The 20,289-nt window shown below is 40.2% G+C and overlaps 1 protein-coding gene across 2 annotated transcripts in view; it reads left to right on the top strand.

Moving 5' to 3' along the window:
* Window positions 1-20,289, top strand: part of CDK13 (cyclin dependent kinase 13) — a 72,817-nt gene that overhangs the window by 17,854 nt on the left and 34,674 nt on the right. The window contains exons 2-5 of one of the 2 annotated variants that reach the window (XM_075921730.2): window positions 3,007-3,642; window positions 8,365-8,535; window positions 9,904-10,043; window positions 11,189-11,359. In XM_075921730.2, coding sequence (XP_075777845.2) covers window positions 3,007-3,642; window positions 8,365-8,535; window positions 9,904-10,043; window positions 11,189-11,359 — 1,118 coding nt within the window. The remainder of the gene's footprint in view (window positions 1-3,006; window positions 3,643-8,364; window positions 8,536-9,903; window positions 10,044-11,188; window positions 11,360-20,289) is intronic. The other variant, XM_075921731.2, reaches the window with a different exon arrangement.

The following is a 20,289-nucleotide window of genomic DNA, read 5'->3' as shown; positions in this document are numbered from 1 at the left end:
TGTCTGGCACAGGTTATGTTAAATATGCTTAGTTCCTAAAAATTATTTTGGAAGTACAGATTTTTGGTTGATTTCCTGTGTTTTTAACTGTTACATTGGTCTGTGACATCTAATGAAATAGAGATCTGTATAGCTTCTAGTTTCAATTTGTTTCATTTATAGCATTTACATTTGTTATGATCTGAAGTGTACAGCACACTGCGAACTCCTCACAATTCCACCTTTCTTAAAAAAAAAATCCAGATAAATGGACCCGCCGAAATAACTTTTCCTCCTGAAATAATCTAATAAAGAAAAGTAGAATTACAGTATAGTTCTAGTACATTTAATTTAGGATAATTGTAGATATGGTGAATATATTTGGTGATAAATATGCACACTAAAGTGGATAAAGAAACACCAACATTCTCTTTTCTGGATATTTTCCGATACTTATGTCCCCTTCTGCTCTCTATGCATGAGCAGAACTCCAGATGATTTAGACCAGCGGTTCTTAACCTGGGGGTGCAAGATGCCCGTTCTGGGGGTGCAAGACATGCCAGATATTTATGATATATCTTAGATTTAAAGAACTGACCTATTTCAACAATTTTTAATAAGGGGTGTGAGAACATATTTTGAGAAAAGGGGTGCAGGCTGCAGTAAGGTTGAGAATCACTGATTTAGACACATTCGTCTTTTCCTTCATTGTCCGTTTTCTGCAGTGTAAATAAATAACGAACTGTAGTATGACAGATTGTGGGTTACATAGGCTTGTGATGTAATGTAAGGGATATGCATGGAGGATTGTCTAAGAAAAGTATTAATACAACATTATGCTTGCATCATTGTGCCCTCAGAAATGGAAGTTAAGATTGAATGCTGTCTTTCAGTTTGTGCACTGCTCATCAGAATAATATCTATGTATTTAGTATTCCTCAAATAAGATAATGATAAAAAGTTACTGTAATAATAGTTAATACCATGCATTTTTATAAAATAGAAAATGCACAGATTAAGGTTCCTACAGCAAAATGGGTTTAATAAATACCATTTTCTCCTCTTCTTTTTCTTGTTTAAATTTGTAACTTAATATTTTGGTTTGCTACATATGTACTACAGGTTGAACCTCTATGGTCTAGGACACTCTGGTCTGGACCATGGATGTTGCAGGACCAGATTGCCCCAGCTGCAGAGGTTGCCAGTGGCCTAGGAGCATGAGACCCCACCAGTTGGTGTGCAGAGTTTCGCCAGCCAGAGTGGGGCCAGCAGCTGAGGGTGGAAACCTGCTGTAGCTGCAACGAAGCTGACCTTGGGGAAAAGACCTGCCGGCCAGGTGCAGGGAACCCTGCTGTGGTCGGAGTGAGGCTGGCTGGAAAAAAACCCCAATGACTATGGCTCAGAGCCCCGCCAGCTAGATCTGGGCTGGGGGTCCAGAGAGGATCATGGCCAGGGGCAGGGAGCCCTGGCAGCCTATAGAGAAGCCACAGCAGAGAGCTTGAGGGGGGAGACAGCAGAGCCCAGCAGGCAGGCAGCCTGTGGGGGCAGCACTCTGGCAAGGGCTGGGGCCAGAAGGGGAGCCCTGTGAAAGCCTGCGGCCTGACCTCCCCATATTTGGCAAATTCCTTATTTCAGGTTTGCTCAGGTCCGGAGGGTGCTGGACCAAGGAGATCAAACCTGTAGAAGCATTTACGGGAGTGCAGAATTAATATTACTGTAGTTCCATATCTTTTTTTCCCTGTCAACAGATACATTTTTTTATCCTTGTGTGTGTATATATGTAGCTATTTAAAAAGTAGTTGTGTATTAGTATCAAGTTACCTTTCAAAAGTAAATGAGTGCTCTGACACTGAGGGTGGAAATGAAGATCTGATCAGAAGGCATGTAATGTGTCTTTCCTGAATACTTACATTTTGTGATTTTTTCCAATTACTTTTTACAAAGAATCTATGCTTATTAAGAATTGTAATATATCCTAAGGTTCTAATGGGTTTATATCTGTGCCATGGATATTATGTTCAGAGATAAAGCTCTCATTATTTCTGAAAATCTTTTTGCATGCATTTATTTAGATTCATATTCACTTTTGAAATATAGTACTGGAAGTGACAGTACAGGCAGTCCCCGGGTTACGTACAAGATAGGGACTATAGGTTTGTTCTTAAGTTGAATTTGTATGTAAGTCGGAACTGGCTCTAGATTCAGCCGCTGCTGAAACTGATCAGCGGCTGACTACAGAAAGCCCTAGGCAGAGTTGCTCTGCCCTCTGCTTCCTGGAATCAGCCGCTGATCAGTTTCAACAGCGGCTGAATCTGGACACCTGGGACAGAACAGCTGGAGCACTGCCGGGTAGGTCCCTGCAGGACCAACCGGGCAGTACCCCAGCTGCTGTACCCCAGGCATCCCGCAACAAAAGCCTGGTCTGCTGGGGGGGGGGGGGCGCACTAGCTGCGCCCCCTCCGTCCCCCCAGCAGACCAGGGAGACCCGAGCAAAGCCGCACAGGCGGCGGGACCCTGCTCCCCGTGCGGCTTTGCTCCTTTGCCCCGGAGCAAAGCCACACAGGCGGCGGGGTCCCCCGCCTCTGAGGCATTGCTCCTGTCTCCCTGCTGTGCTGGGAGTCCCCCCCAGCACAGCAGGGAGACAGGAGCAAAGCCGCAGAGGCGGGGGACCCTGCCGCCTGTGCGGCTTTGCTCCGGGGCAAAGTCGCAAAGCCGCACGGGCAGCAGGGTCTCCCTGCTGTGCTGGGGAGTCCCCCCCAGCACACCAGGGAGACCCGGAGCAGCTTTTCTCGCCCCAGAGGACGCAGTGGCAGGACCGCTGTGCTCTGGGCGGTCCCGCCGCCCGCGAGCTCCGGGTCGAGAAACGCCCCGTTCATAAGTGCGGATCCGACATAAGTCGGATCCGCGTAAGTCGGGGACTGCCTGTAATTGCAAAAGCGGTTCAATAATAAGGAAGGCGGGGAGGGTTAAATAAAAAGACACTTTTATTTTTAAACCTAATTTGACCAAATCTTTACTATTTTGAAGCAGGAGATCAGCAAAATCCCGAAGCAGAAGTCCTTACTCATCAAGACACTCAAGGTCTCGTAGCAGGCACAGATTATCTAGGTCTAGAAGTCGTCACTCAAGTATTTCTCCTAGCACGCTGACTCTGAAAAGTAGCTTGGCTGCTGAGTTGAACAAGAACAAAAAAGCTAGAGCTGCAGAAGCAGCCAAAGCCAATGCAAAAGTTTCAAACACCTCTACGCCTACTAAGGGAAACACTGACACTGGTGTGAGTGCACCTCAAACAAACAATGTGAAGGATCAGAAGAAAATAAAAACTGAACATACACCTTCTCCTACAAGTGGTGCAGCTTTGAAAAATGAGAAGGCAAAAGCAAAGGTTTCTGTTCAGGAGACAAAGGTGGAAAATAACTTGATTGTAGACAAAGTTGCTAAACAGAAAGCAGCAGCAGCAGCAGCAGCAGTAGTAACAACAGTAGTAAAAGAGAATAAATCTGCTGCTATAAAACAGCAACCAGTCACTGTAAAAGAGAAAAACAAACCACATACACCAAATGTAGGAGCCAAGGAGAAAGATAAAAATGTTGCACTACTGACCTCCACACTGCCACCCTTGCCTTTCCCTCCCATGCTGCCTGAAGATAAAGATGCTGACAGGTGAGTAATGACGTATGTATATTTTTTAAGAAATAAAAATATGCACAATTCCATAAAATTTATCAAAAAAGCTCCACATTAGGCAGTTTCTCTTTTTAGTTATCTTAAATTGATATTAGAAACTTATGGGGGCAGTGACATTACTTACAAGTAAGAATAATTTACTTGTGTAGCTCAGCAGTTAAGGTGTGAGAAGGGTTTGTTCTCAGGTAATTTTGTCCATAAAAGTTCTGCTAGAAAAGGACAAGCTGAAAATTAGAGGTAGATTGAAAAGTTGTGGGGCTTTTTTTAAATGCACACTGACAAAAAGTACTTAAGATTTCAAATCAGCTGCATATAATTTCATCTACATACAACTAGACTTACAGAAAAATGCATTTGGTAACAAGTAATTCCTCCGTAATTTTACTTGCCAAGGCTTTGAGGTCAGGGTTTGTTTTTCCTCTCTGGTGGTTAGTAACAGCACCAACACCTACCACATTATAATGAATGCAACTCTCTATTCCTTTAAAGGCATAGCAACACTCTAAATGCTTGCAGTGTTAATGAACACTGTTTTAGCAAGAAAAGCACCTAGCAGTTCATGTTTGAAATGAATATAAACTACAGAAATATTTTATGTTCATAGTAAAATATTTATAGACCCCAAACACTTTATAGCATAGAAACCGTATTAGACTTCTTTTTAGCTCTGAGAGAGAAACATAGTCAGTAATAGCAAATAACCATTAAATTATAGCTTGTCACTCTTTCTATAACTGTTGGGGGAAAAGTAAGTCTGGAGGATGTATTACCAAAAGCATAATTTCATATGCTATGTCATTAAAATGTTAAGGTTTTCAGGCTGCTATTAGCTTGTAAATTAAGATTTAAAAAAAAATAGTGCAAAAAAAGTCCGCATGTGAGACATCCCAATATTGATGCTGCAGTGATAAGATGATTTAAAGATTCTGTACAATTGCATAAAGAAACTCCTTGACTTAAATGTTTTATGCTCTCTAGTGGTTTATGTAGCATCATAATCTTTCAAACTTAGCAGTGTTTCCTTTTGTTTGGTCTGCTTTCCTTTATCATTTTAAATTAGGTAACAGCAGCCCATTTGTGCGTCTTGCATGTAAATAAAAGTTGCTAGGAATTCATACCTGTATATTTCTCTTAATTAAATTGCTGGGTAAATATAAAAATCATGAGGAAAGTGCAAAGATCATCAAAGAAATACACTTGAAACATCTGACAAACTTCCTTTGTTGTGGGAAAGAGAATTATTTTCCTTAGAAGTGCCAGCAGAATTCAATCCATTCCTCCAAAAACTATGGATTTGTGTAATGAACATAGGAACGCATGGCTCAATCATACTCCCTTTAAAGATTAATGGCAAAACTGCCTTTTGTTGTAATGAGAATAAGACTCGCAGCCACAAATATCTACTGCAAATTAGTCTAGAGTAGAGAGGAAAGCAAAAAAAAAAAAACCCAAAACCTAAAGAGTTGGGTCAATTGAGCAACACTTAATTTCTTTTTTCACTCTAATAAAAGCTTCCTGATTTTAGCTGATGAACAGCTTCTGCCTGAATTATAATGCTTAATATGCATTATAATTTTAGCCAGTTAAAATTCAGATTATTTTTATTATTCTGAAATAGTTGTTACCAGTCTGAAAAATTAGGACAGCCATATGTACACAATATTTTACAAACTAGATTTTAGAGAAAAGTTTTACCAATTCATTTTATCTTCGTAAATTAATAACATATTTACGAAGATAAAATATGGCAAATACTGTATCTTTTAACTATGTTAATCATTTCTGTGGTGATGATCAGAGATCTTATTGAAACTCAAAGGAAAAATAGCTAGTACTTACACTATTAGAAGCTGAAGAAGAATTCAAATCCAAATATTTTTAAGGACATTGTCAGTTCAAAATCTAGTCAGTTTTCTGTTTCTTGAAAAAAGTTTTGGTTCCCTTCAGCAATTTTTTGGCCTTTATTTTATTTAACAATTTTCTGTTGAAACGTGTTCTCTTCCCTACTGTGTGAAAGACAAACCAGAAACTGACTAAATACAAACTAAAAAGGGATTTGTCTTTCATTTATGGTAATCTGAGATGTTAAGCACTGTCTACTTGTAGCGCATTCGGATAGTCATGTGATCTCTTAAAAAGTTGATATTCTGACAGTTCAAATTGCAGCTAATGCCCTGCAGATTCATAAAATAAGAAAGAGGTGGATATAGAAATCAGTACTGGATGTATTACCTTGTAGTCACTATAAGAAAAATAAAACTACTATATAACTAGTGCAAAGAATTACAGCCAAATGCTGTACAAAACTTGACTATACTTTAGGGGGGCAGTTGCAGGAAAGAAAGTAGAAGAACCAGGTTAATGAAGTGCAGCTACTAAGAATCTGGTCGCTGGAAAAAAGAGACCCCCAGTCTAGTCATTATTAGCACCAGTGAATTGTCTGTATTTTTTGAGGTGCTTAGGCTCCTTGTTGATAGGTTACATTTTAGAGATGTAATTATTGAAGTACCTGTTTAAGCTATTAAATAATATTGGTTAACTATTTAATTGTTGTCATGATGAGGTCAGGGTCCAGAAACAGGGGCTGCTGCCCCGCCCTGTGTAGTAGGGATCAGAGAACAAGGGGTGTGAGTGTGTGAGTGAGTGAGTGAGTGAGACGGTGTCAAGGTCCAGTATTAGAGGATGTTGCCAATTTGTTTTAAACATGAATTTCAAAAATATTAATGGTGAGACTCATACTTACCTGTTAACCATTTAATATTTTGCATCCTTATACTGTATAACTATCTAGGTAGCTAAATCTTAAATCTCATCAATTTTATGCTTCTCTAATAGACTTTCTTAGTAGCAAATAAAGAAGTTCTTTAATCATGGAATAGACTTCGATACATACCTCAGTAAATGTTAGCAAGATAATAAAAGCTATTTGCAGTCCAAACTGGCTGGCTGCCTGCATCAGGTTTGACTCTTGTAATAGGAAAACTTCCACTTAGAATATGGCTCCACAATCTTGCAGAGAATAAGTATAAATTTCTGGCTTAAATTTTTTTTGGTTTTGAAATATATGCCTTAAAGTAATGTTATCAAGAAATTTAGATCCCATATTTAAAACAAAACATAATTAACTCATTATGAATATTAAACATTTCGCATAGTTTAGAAAAATAATTAAAAACAACATTTATGAAGACAGCTACAAATAAGCCAAGCACATCCAAACAACATGGTGAAACACATGTACATTTTGCTGGCCAAGAGTATCAGTGACACTGTACAAAGTTGAACTGATCTCTCTATTTTTTAATCTAATTTGAGCAATAAAATTAATTGGAGAATATTTATTCTGTAGTATACAGTTAAATTATATAAGTAACTTATATTTGTGTGCAGTGTGCATAATGTTTGGTAGGAACATCCGGGGTCATGGAGTCCAGATGCTTGCTGTTGCAAGCAGCCACATATAATCAGTTTCATGGATTTACCAACCTGCATTTTAAAACCAGTTAGGTTTACATCTGTACTACTGTTATTGAGAGAGAATTTCAGAGCCTGATGCCTCTGCTGGTTAGAAGCCTTCTTTCCAGTATTATATTTTCATTTTCCATAAAATAAGGCTGTGCACTTAATTTCAAAATTATTGTTTTTAGAAAAATGTTTCCAACTACCGGGACACTCATAGATGGGTGGGTGAATAGACTATTTTGGCCCTGTGACATTTCCAGGATAAGTATTACATCATTCTAGATTTAGAAGCAAGTGAAGCAGTGTAGCAGAAGGAGCACTGTAAGGGACAGTACAAAAAGACATAACTAGATGATGGGAAATATGATTGAAAGTTCTATATGAGACTTTTCATATTATTTTCGTAGGCCAATTTTGGGTTCAAACTGCTATCAGTGCAGTTTGAAAACTTGGAAGAATGATGAGACCTGTACATGAGATCTGTATTAAATCAATGTCAGAATGATGTTTATAGACCAGTTTTGACAATGAAATAATATTATAGTAACTGAAAAGTTCCAGTCTGACAGTGGAAAAAGCCACCATAAGACTATTTTTAGAGAACTTATTTTTAAAATTGTGGTAGTGAATAGCAGAGAGTCAAACAGTGCCAGTCATATGGATCAAAAAGATGTTTGAGGCAATATAGGACATGTAGTTACATGGAGGCAGGCAGTTGTCTTATGCTTCTTATGTCTTTGATGTTTTTAATGAAAGAGATGTTGCTCTTCTAACTGTGCCTTTCATACAAGGATCGTGAAACACTGTTGTAAGATGAGTGCTATCCTCTCTTTACAGATGGGTAATATTAAAAGGGCAGGCTAATTGAATTGTATGAGCTCACACACAAAGTGTGTGGAAGACTTAACCCAGGTTTCCTTAGGACCAGTCTTGGCCACTAATGCTTGCTATTATTACTAACTTTAACATTCACCGTGGAAAAAACTAAAGATACACTTCATCTTAGTTCATAGCTCTGCAGCAGCTCAGCAGTCAGCAGAGTAGTTCTCAAATCACTCTGTTCAGCAGTCACATGTAAAACATAAACACCCAACAGACTGTAAAAGGAGAGACCGATGCAAAAGCAGACTATATGAAATAGTCACTTGTAAATTCCACTGAGATCACACCCCTATGAGGTTTGCAGTCACAAAACTGAAAATAATGTTTGTCTGTTTTCATTGCTTTTGTTTATAGTTTGCGAGGGAATCTTTCAGCAAAGGCAGTTAAAAAAGAAGTGGAGAAGAAACTCCGTCATCTGCTTGCAGACTTGCCACTCCCACCGGAGTTGCCTGGAGGAGATGATTTATCCAAAAGTCCTGAAGAAAAGAAACCAACAGTTCAGTCACACAGCAAAAGGAGGCCGAAGTATGTTTACTACTTCCTTTTTAAAAACAAACCAGTAACTTCTTGTAAAACGAAGTGATACAAGTTTCTTCAAAATATAAAACTTTGAAATATAAAAAGCCAGGGAAATTGTATGTAAAAGTTCAATATAGGAAATACTGGAAATGGGTTTAATAAAGCGTGAACCGAGATGCATCAATTTACTTCCACTTTGTGCTATTTAAGCCAGTTTTTTAGCCATTAAATCACTCAATGTTTTATTTCTGAGAGTCGTCTTAGAAATGCAAGGCGGTCCATAGGTGCACTGGCACCATTTGAGAAGATGACTTGTACACCTGCCCACCATTTCTCTGTCTCATTTATACTAAATTTATCTGAACTCTAGTCCCTTACTTGTGCCATCCTTCTGATGTGCAGTAGTGATGAGGGACCAAATGAGCAGAAATTGCAGTAAAAAAGAAGTGGTTTGGGGTAGGTCTATTGGTGAGCAACTGCGAAGATCCTCTTTAGATGTGGAACTAAAGAAACGTGTAGAGTAGGGTAAAGACTGTTCCATGATTTTATATCTTCTTGGATTTATACCCTCCCTTAAAGCATCACATTAAAAACCTTCTCTTGAAATTCCTTGTTTGTAAACTGTCAAGAAATGGAGCAGTATGTAAGGCTTCATGCTGTTCCTTTCTTTGTACCTGTTCACCCTTTCCCAATGAGGTTGCTGTATCTATATTACTTTCAGGAAGGTAGAGATTGAATGAGATATCTCACATGATAATTAAATGTACAAACATTTTGGTATGTATCTCTTGGTAGATTAAGGAAATGTTTTGGGTGGTCTGCTGCAATAATTGTTCAGCAAAAAAAAATTTTTTTTCCTGAGATGAAAATTCAGTGGAGACTATTTTTAAACAAATAAGCATTCCTGTGTGGTGTTTGCACTCCAAATGTTGCCGCTTCCTTCTATGACAGGAGAAGTGCAAATGAAACTGCTTGGAAAGAGAGACTGCCAATGAAACTGAAACTAACTAGCCTGATTTATATCCAGACTGAGTGAAATCAAAAACATAAATTTTGAAAGTTGAATTAATTAGGTTCTTTCTAATCTGATGTTCTAAGAAATTAGTACAGGCCATCCTTGCTGTAAGTCCAAGATACGTTCCAAAAATTTGCGCTTTTTATTTTTGCGATTTAAAAGCAGGGAATGGGAGGGCTTTTTTAATACATCAGTTCCTACAAGCATCAACAACTTTAGTATGGAATGGATGAGTACCGGAGCGACTTATAATGGGGATGCCTTGTAATATGGAAATGGTTACTTCTTACAGACAACTTGTTTCTGAACTTTTTGATATTTTTATGAATGTATTCTTAGAGCTAATTTTTATTTACTAGAATATGTGGACCACGCCATGGTGAAACAAAAGAGAAAGACATTGACTGGGGAAAACGCTGTGTGGATAAATTTGATATAATTGGCATTATTGGAGAAGGAACTTATGGACAAGTTTACAAAGCCAGGGATAAGGATACGGGTAAGAGCAAAAATATATAATGAATGAGTATGTTAACTACAGAATTTCAGTATTACATGGATTTAATTTGGTGTGTTTTATAAAATGCTTATGTTTTGCTCACTTCCTCATCTTGGAAAATCCTTCAGAATTGTGTTGGGTTTTTAATCCTGGTAGTTGATAGTAGTAGTAATTTCCCTGTGTTGTTTAAAATCATGTTAACTGCATGTTATTGCTAGAAACAGAAGGTAGGCATATTTTGGCCAATTTTCTACTTCAGCTTTCATGCCTTAAAGGGCAGTTAAAATGGAGAAGGAGAGCGAGAGGCACAGCAATAATGCTTGTAGGACTGTTGATGGAAGAAGCTATTGAATGAAGGATATATTCCGGAACTTTGCAGGTTCTCCTCTTTGCATTGTAATAGCTTCTACCTGAAATGATACAATGGAGGGGGGGCTTTTCCTGTACAATGGCATCCTGAGATGTGGCCTTAAGGTTGCTTTTCCTGTAGTATGTCAGATAATTCTCATGTATGGCATAATAGTTTAATTAAAAGCTGAAATATTGCAGAACCTTTAGCTGCATGTCTGTTTTATGGCGTTTTTGGAACACTAGCCATGGGGTATTAAAGAACATTTTGGTTAAACGAGCAGTATTTTGAGATTGTTTCTTGATGTGTATGGTTTTATTTTCTTATTTGCTTGATTGTCTCGCTTTACTTTAGTGTTCTTGGCTACATTACAAATGCGCTAGATGTATTGCTTATCAAAAGGAAAAAAGATGCAAGAAAGAACTTTCCTCCAATCCCTCAGGCATCCTGTAATATGAAGTCTGTAACATGCATAGGTCTTTATGTATAGAGATTCTGTTGAATCTCAAGCTCTTATGTGTGATCTTACTGATTGGAAACCTAAGGAGGCAGATCAGATTGCAGATGAGAGAGAAGGAAGAAAGCCATTTAGTAGCTGCGAGAAAGTTATCATGTAGTTTCACTTCTGCAAAAGATTAGATGTCTGAGCCGTGAGAATTTTCTTAACATGGACCTTTATAGTGCAGCTGCACACGCTGGAACATGAATAATTTGACATTTTTTAATTACAATTTTTAAAAAATGTATTGTGACAGAAAAATGAACTTCAAGTTTTTGTATTTAAATTTTCTCCTAGGAGAAATGGTGGCATTAAAGAAAGTACGGTTGGATAACGAAAAGGAAGGTTTTCCAATTACAGCTATTCGGGAGATTAAAATTCTTCGACAGCTGAACCACCAAAGCATTATCAACATGAAGGAAATAGTGACAGATAAGGAAGATGCTTTGGACTTCAAGAAGGACAAAGGTATGTACACATGCACTGGACAACTGCTTCTCTGCAATCCCATTCTTAAAGTTAATGTTAATTCAGTATCCACAAGCTTTTACTTAAGTGCATATACAGATATAATCCTTGTTGGAAGGTTAATGTGACTTGTTCTCTGTACAAGCCCTTTATTTAATAAACACTGAAATACCATTGTTTTTTGGAGTATTGCTGTAAAGATGCTTGTTATATGTTGATAAAATAGGCTAACATACAATAGGAAGCTGTCAGTTTGGAATCCCATTTAGACTCTCCTCTCCTCTCCATTTTCTGCCTTGTTGGAATACTGAAGCCTTTTCCTTTAAGGAAAGCTTTCTTGCAGACCTTTGTTATTTTTTACTTATTTCACTTTTTGGAATCTGCATGAGTGCAAACACCAGAATGATGTATAAACTGGCCACCTTTGAAGGGCAAAGGACAGCTTTATGAAAATAAAATGGATTATTTTTTATGTCAGAGGCCCACAGACTTTCATCTTGTCTGTTTGCTCTTGAGCTAAAGCAGCCTTTAAGCTGAGAAGAGTAAGACTGTAATCGAGAAATTTTTCCGGGCTGTTTGTGGTGCTCTTTGGGAATGTAAAACTGACAGTAGAGCTGGTCATTGCATCTTTGGAGATAAATTATCACATGAAATACATCAGGTTGTTCTCAAGCCAGTAATCTGTCTCCTAGCCGTATGTGTCCTCCTGTTCAAAATTGTTAGAAAATGTCACTTGAGTGAATTTGAGTGTCTGTGGTGTTGTCTTCCTCTCTCTAAGTCTAATAGGGAATGTTAAAGAGATTTAGTCTGTTCTGTGATAATTTTTCTTCTTCTTGGAGTACTTGCTCATGTCCATTCCAATTAGTAATGCGCTTTATGTACACAGATTCCAGAGCTTTTTTCCCTTAGCAGTACCTTTTGGGCCAGCCAGGGAGCCCCCTGGTGTGGTGCTGCTGTGTTGGTACATATATACCCCTGCTGGCCCTTCGCCCCCTCAGTTCCTTCTTACTGCCAGTGGCAGTAGCTGAAGCTACTGACTAGGTAGTTAGTCTCAACCATAGTGTTATAGTTTAGATAAGAAAAGGGAGGGGAGGGGATGCCCAGACCGCGTGCGAAGTGCTTGAAGTCCATGCCCTGCCGCGACCCGCATTACTCTTGCCTAAAGTATCTGAGCGAAGGTCATTGTACAGGCAGTTGCAAGAGTTTCAAGCCAAGGACAAAGAGGCTTTAGGCTCAGACTCATTCTCATGGAGTCCGCTTTGCAGCTTCAAGCACTAGAGCGGGCTACATCAGTGTGAAGCGTACTGGTCTCAGTGCAGAAGTCCTCAATGGCACCAACCAGACAAGCTGCCGCTTCTTCAAAGTCCTGGAGGCACCACTCGCTGTCCCCAATACCAAGGAGGGAGAGGTACTGCAGGGGGAAATCTTCAGAGAGGCGCAGCCGCAAAGTGTGCCCTGTGGAGGAGCACCTGGCTTTGATGACACACATGTGGGGACTATTGCCAGCACCCATGCCTATCCCCTCGGCACCTGGAGCTCTCACACTGCAACTCCTAACAGCACCGGCCCAAGGGGCACCGGGGCTCAGAGTGGCATTGGCGGCGCAAGGAGTGGGCTTTCAGTCTGGGCCCCTGGTGTCATCTTATGGCGTACCGCGGCACCATATCAGTTAGTGCCTCCAGACCAGTCACTTCCTGCTGTGACTACGGCCAGATGATGTCCCCACCGGCACTGAAACCAGCGGCCATGGCCCAGTACCGACACTCACGAAGATCACTAGCACCACCGAGGTCAATGTCCAAATATTCTTTAGACTTGTAAGAGGAGTCGGTGCGTTCTAAGGCATCTTCATATAGGTCCAGATTTTGTCACCGTTCCTGCTCCGGACATAGACCGCGGCACTGGAGCCTGTCCATCAGCCAAACATGGCCACCCATGTGGAACTGCAGCCTCAGTGGCCGCTTGACCTACTACCAGGCCCAGGGCCTGCCACTATTGAGATCAATGTCAGTGGCATCGTTCACAGGAAGTGCCCCCTCAGTAATCCTTTGTCCCCCAAGTGGGGGGTTGATTGGTAGTGCAGGCTGCAGGGCAAAAAGAGCACCAAGTACCACAGGGGTCCATACCTAAGTCTAAGGATCCCAGGAAGTTTGTTTTTTCAGGGGAGAAAGGCCTATGCCATGGGCAGCCTGCAACTCCACATTGCCAATCAGCAGGTGATGCTGAGTAGATACAGCTACAACTTGTGGTCGGCTATGGATAAATTTAAAGACCATCTCTCTCAAGACAAGAATATGGTGTCCTAGTGGAGCCAGGTAGGATAGTGGCACATACAGCGCTGCAAGCAGCATTGCTTGCTGCAGGCTCAGCAGCCTGTATGATGGCCACGGGTGTGGTGATGAGGAGGAGCACCGGGCTGCAGGTTTCATGTATTCCTCTTGAGGTCCAGAACACCCTGCAGGTTCAAGATCATACGCGGAAAGAGGGTCTGCCGTGCCTTCCAGCCAGCAACCTGAGTCCTCATTTTGAGGGTATGCTCGATTTAATGGACGTATACTTTCACATGGCAGTAATCCCCGCTTACAGGAGATTTGAGGTTCACAGTGGGTCAGGATCACTTCACTTCCAGTTTGCTGTCCTACCGTTTGGCCTCTCCACAGCCGCAAGGGTCTTCTCCAAATGCATGGCTGTCGTAGCGGCCTTCCTGAGGAGGCACAGGGTCCAGATTTTTCTATACCTGGACGATTGGTTGATAATGATCTTGTCCAGAGAACAAGAATTAGATTATATAGCCCTGACCAGGAGATTGAGGGAGCCTAGGCTGGAGAACAAACGCGGAGAAATCCATGCTCGACTCCACGCAGATAATAGAATTCACGAGGTCCCACCTATACTCCTTTGTGGCAAGAGCATCTCTTCCGAGGGCCAGATTTATGACTGAGTTCCTTGATCAAGGACCTACAAAGGTCCCCCATCACAACAGCAAGAACCTATATGAAGCTGCTGAATCATATGGCAGCATGTACATATGTGATAAGGTACGCCAGACTGAAGCTCTGACCCCTACAGAGGTGGTTGTTGAGCATACACAACCCCGTGAGAGCACCACTAGATGTGGTGATCACGCTTCTGGGGGTCATGCTCTGCTCGCTGGACTGGTGGCTGTAGGAGAGGATGGTCTGCCCGGGAGTCCCTGCTTAGCTCATAGGACAGTTTGTGTGATTAGCCTAATGTGTCTTGATCTACTGTTACTATTTTACTACTGAAAGCATCTTTTTCTTCCCTCTCTGCTGTCACTTGTGCTACATCTAAAATTAGATTGTACGCTTTTTAGGACACACACAGTTACATTCTGTCTGTTTTTTTCCCTGGAAGTGCCTAGCACATGTTTTAGTACTGTCAAATTAATGAATCCTCTTTTTGGATGGGTTTGTATTTGTGCTACTGATTCTGTTTTACATTTGGTATTTATTATTAAGATAAATGCCTTCATCTGTTGTTAAAATACTAATGTGAATTTGGACAGTCTTCTAATACTGCATTTCTGTGAAGTGGCTTGAACAGAATTAGTCTGACAACAACTTCTTCGCAGACAGACATTGTTGGCGAAATGGTATAGAAAACACTCCTACTGTTGCAGGCTGTATGAGAAGAGATTGAATTAAACATTTTTGCTTTTGGGTTAGCATTTCTTTTTCCTCATGGTTTGTAGTTTGAGAGAGGTACGTTATTGGTGAGAAGTTGTAGCCAAATCAGTCCTGACTGAGCAAGGAGCTAGAAACAGGTACATTGTTCTGCCTCAGTTTTTATGATACATTGTCACAAACTATATTTTTAACCTGGATTCTTAAATTAAAAGAATAGCCATTATTGAGTTGCATTAAATTGTGCCCTGTTCAAGATGTACAGTATAGTAGTTGAATTTGCTTTTCTAGTAATAGTCCTACTATGTTTATCATCTAAAACTGCTTTGGGTTAAAATTAGATTTAAAAATGCAGATGATTTTGGATGCTCTTTATGCCATCTGACTTCAGTTTACAAGTTTGGGTTTGAATGTTTGTCAAACTAGAGAAAATGTCAAATAGATTATTGATAAAATTAAATATTTGTTTTTAAAAACAGGTGATCTTGCTTTGATGGGAACATAATTATTTTTACATATGTAGTAATCTGTCTCTTTAGATTAAAATTTAACTCCACCTGCATGACATGTAAAGATTGCATTTATATTAATAGTGCCATCTTAGACAGCATAGCCAAGAATATAGATTTAACATTCTAAAAGGCTATATGCTGAAGTGGGTGAGACTTGGGTCAGCCATATCAAAGGTCAGAGTTGGGTTTCCACTTTTTGTAACTTGTCAGTGGAGCATGAGGCCTTGTTCAATAATGATTATCAAGGACACCAAATTATTAACACCAGTTCAGAAGAAATCTAAAGCTCCTGGCCTTCTGGTTTCCATCCCAGGTCATGTTTCCTGCCAGGCAGTTGGCTGTTCAAACTAGGGATATAACAACTAGTCGACTATCTGATAAGCAGGGCTCGACAAAGTATTGAATCTACTCGCTCATGGCGAGTAGATTTCAGCCAGGCGCCCTGTTCATAAGCGGTGTGCGTATGTGCAATGTGGGTCTTGCGCGTGCGCAGTGTGGGACTGGTGAGTGGCTTTGGCCGCCGTTCATCAAGCCCTGCCCATAAGCATAAGCTGGCGGCTCTTAATACATTTAAAAGGCAGAGCTGCAGTAGGGTTAGCTCCTGGAGCCTTGAGCAAATTCCACTGCAGCTCTGCAGGTCTCCCCCTCTCCCTCCATCCCCCCAATTGACTAATTGAGTAGTAATTGGAAATTCGATCAACTACTCCATTAGCTGATTAAACACAATTTAACATCCCTAGTTCAGAAACAGGGGGGAGAAATAGGAGGATACACTTTTTTGTTTTGTCAGAAGTCAGGTCTGTGTACATGCTGACAGGAAATGTTGAGTTGATGCATTTGCATTGCTAATGGAAAATTTAAGGAATTTTTATATCAGGTTTTCAGCAAGTTGTACTAAGCAAAATACTGATGGAACAGGGCCATGTCACATCTTTTAACTTTGCCAAATCCAAATGGATTTGCATGGACACAGTAAAAGGCATCTTCCTTCTCCCAGAACTATCCCCTTACCAAATTTCAATAACTGCTTCATATCACTGAGTTGTTAGAGCTCTTAAAACATAACAAAATGTCAATTGTGTAATGGAAAGTGTTAGACAATCTTATTGTAAGGGTTGTTACTGCCCCGTTGATGAAACACATCCTGTAACCGAAATAAACCAGGTCACACGTATAAAGCTGAAAATATTTCATTTAATAAGTGTATTTCTAATATGTCAGTACCTGTAAAGGAAAAATACATGTTGGGAATCACTGGGCGAAGAAATATTTAAAGGTGATATCTGGGGTATTAAATAGGAAAAAGCTGATGTGAATTATTCCATCTTCTGAAATGGGCCTGCTTCTTTTGAGGATTTGATCTATGTCCAAGGAGGGAAAAGGTAAGAAGATTAAACTGCTCTTCTACACAAATAGGATTGGATGACCCCACACGCACGCACGCTCGGCTCGGCAAACTATGTAATCTACTTGCCTGTGGCGAGTAGATTACAACCCAGAAGAGCCAGGTTCAGGCGATCTGCACATGCTCGCTGCGGTTCGGCAACCGCTGTATGTGCATGGCTCGCCAAACCGCGACAAGCCCCGCTCGCCAGCCACGCTGTCCGGCGATCTGCACATGCGCAGATCGTTCTGTGCATGCACAGATTGCCCGAACCCTACTCTTCTGGGTTACAATCTACTCGCCACGGGCGAGTAGATTGTATTATTTGTCGAGCCCTGTGTGTGTGTGGTGTGTGTGTGTGTGTGTGTGTGTACACACTCTGAAAAATTTATCTGTTCTTATGAGTCACTCTTTTTTTGCAGGATATAGAGCTACATTTCTGGTGCAGAAGGTAGTGTTTGGGTAGCTTTTAGTACCTGAGCCTTCCAGCTGCCAACTTGCATCTGAGAACCTCCTTATGTTGAAGATTTTTGTCTTGTGATCAATAGGCTACAGAAACTGTGGCTGTCACAACTTCTGGCTATAGCAGAAGCAGATGGATTTGACTTTGTGGGCCCTTGTGATTAAAAACTACAGCCAGCTCTCATCTTCATTTTTTTGGCTTCTCTCTTTGTGTTTGACTGCTGCAAGCTCCAGAAGCCATTAACCCTTGATATCTCTCAAGAGAGTATTATATTTGGGTATGTCTGTGTGAAAATACCCATATAACAATAATATTATTAAAAACAAAATGTATTTAAAACAGAGAATTAAGACAAAGTATTTGCTTAATGCTTCTAGATTTTTCACTTCTTATAAGTTAAACTAGATCTGTGTTATGCTTAAATGAAGCACACAAAATCTTCTATGGGGGAAAAGGCAGTACACTGCATATATTGAGAATACAGCAGTTGCATATGCTTTTCAATCACTCACACACACACAATCCCGCCAGACGATGTCATAGTTACCAGTCCAGATTCTGTATCAGTCTAGTGGGCCAGCTAGATTGAACAGAGGGGGAGCAGGGCCTTTGTCGGTTGATCGATCTGATGGTCCTCTGGAGTTGGTGGCAAGATGAACCCAAAGTTCCATAGCAAAGCACTCTGCTTTTATAATCCTTTTCTCTGTTGAAATCAATGGATTCCCCTCTGTCAGTCTGTGACCAGAATGCTATCTTGTTAATGTCAATTTCCTAATCATCTCTTGAAGGCTCATCCTGTAATCAGTCATCTTTTGGGGGTGCCTGCTCTGCTTCAAGGCTCGTCAATCTGCCAATAGTCCTGTCCTTCCTTATTATGGGTAAGGATGCCGGGTAGTCTGTAGTATGGTCTTCGCCCACACTCAACCTCCTTCTTTGGCCATCTGGTTTTGAGCAATAACTTTAGCACCTTATCTCAACACATTCATACCCTTTTTCACACACATAAGCAATGTTACAAGGGCTCTCAAGGTTATGTGGCACAACATCAACATCTGCATTGACAAGGCAAAGAGACATTGTAAATCAAGCAATTAAGGCCTTAGCCTTCGACAACCCTTTAGTCTAGTAACACAGATACAGTATCAAAACTATCTTTTTACTTGGGCCCATTTACTAAACTCACTAAACTTTAGGGCAAGGAAATAGACATTTAACTAAAAGGGCTTAATTTAATATTACATTATTAAACTACATGACTATATTACTAAACCTAAAATACAAATATAAAAAGAATAAAAACTTTCAGTTCCAACATCTGGCATTCTCATGTTAGGCTCACACCCCTGAGAGATATACCGGTAGTTGAATTGACCAAAGCTTGCTGTAGACATGACTTAGATCAATGGAAGAATTCTTCTATCAACTAGATATTACCTCGCATAGGGGTGGATTTACTACCGCAATGGAAAAACCTTTTCTGTTGCTGTACTTGTGCTATTGCAGTTCTTCAACATAGACGCTACCCTGATAAGAGGGGTTCTCTCGTAAGTTCTCCACCTCCATGAGAGATGGCCACTAGATTGACAGAAAAATTTCACACTGAGAAGAGGCATAGTTAGGTGGACCTAAGTTTCTCAAGTAGACCAGTCTATAGCTTTGGTTACAGAGAAAATAGAGATCTTGTGTGTCAGTCTAAAGGGTAGGTCTATGCTACAAGTGCTGCAATGGTGCAGTTTCAACATTATAGTTATGAGGGTGTAATATAGTGACTCGCTACAGCAATGGAAAAACTTTTTCCATTGATGAAGTAAATCCACTCCCTTAGTTTAGAGGCAGTAATTGGGCTGAAAGAGGAAGTCTTCCATTGACTGACATTGAGTTAACTGTGTGTCTCGTTAGCCCTTAGTGATTTAGCTAGGGTGACCTAAATTTAGCCTAAAAGCATTTGCATGCTCTGACATCCCCATGTCAGGCTGCCTTAGTCATTTTCACTCAACCAGCTCCTGAAACGCATGCTATTTCCTCCCCGGTGTAGCCACTCCGAATTTTCAAATCAGTTTTTCTACTTAGTGCATATAGTAGGGGTTGAACAATCTTTGTATTTTCTAACAGATGGGCTGTTAAGAGCACAAAAACCCTTTAATTAAATAGATAACTTTCAGATGTCTAACTCAGCTATAATACTGCTCTTCTTGGTTCATATACTTACTTCACTTTTTTTGAAGAATGCAGAGGAGGGGGTCAGACTATGGTCTTCATTGAGTTTTTTTAATTCAGTTGCCATAAAATGTAAAATATTGCCTGAATTATCTTCTGCTGCTATGAGTTTCCATCACAGCTCAAAGATGATGGTCTTCATTTTTCATGGAATTCAGTTCAAATGGTTTTTAGAAGCCTTCATCTGTTAGAAAGTGTCCATACCAAGTGTTAAACCATTGTATTTGTCATTGTGCATTTTGACATATGATGGGATTATAGGTTCTTGTTTTTACTAATCTGTAATGTTATAGGGTTACTGTCTACTTGCATTAGGAGTATTCGTAGCTTTTAGGATTTTTCCTTATCTAAGACTTAACTAGCTTTCAGGAATCATATATGATGATCATGCTAGGCATTTAGAAACCAGTAGGCATTCTGATTTTGCATTAAATCACTTAAAATGCAAGATGAATTAAGATTAAATAGTTGAGCCCCACAGTAATATCCCAAAGAGAGTGAATCCGGGTTTGAGAGATTTTGATGATCCGATTAACAGAGTCCTTACTTCTGGAAGCTCCATTTAGAAAATAAGTTAACCTGAAACATATTGACTTCATGGTGGCAGTGGACTTATTGCTGCTCCTACTTAGACAGGTAGTAAGTGACTTCATTCCTGAAAAGGTTTTACCTCTCAGTTCTGATTTTTGACTTACAGAACAAAGTCCCTA

Source organism: Pelodiscus sinensis, chromosome 2 (assembly GCF_052426305.1).
Source record: "Pelodiscus sinensis isolate ZL-2025 chromosome 2, ASM5242630v1, whole genome shotgun sequence".
NCBI classification, from domain to species: Eukaryota; Metazoa; Chordata; order Testudines; family Trionychidae; genus Pelodiscus; species Pelodiscus sinensis.
Note: the sequence above shows the minus strand (reverse complement) of the source record. Positions and strands in the feature narration are given on the sequence as shown.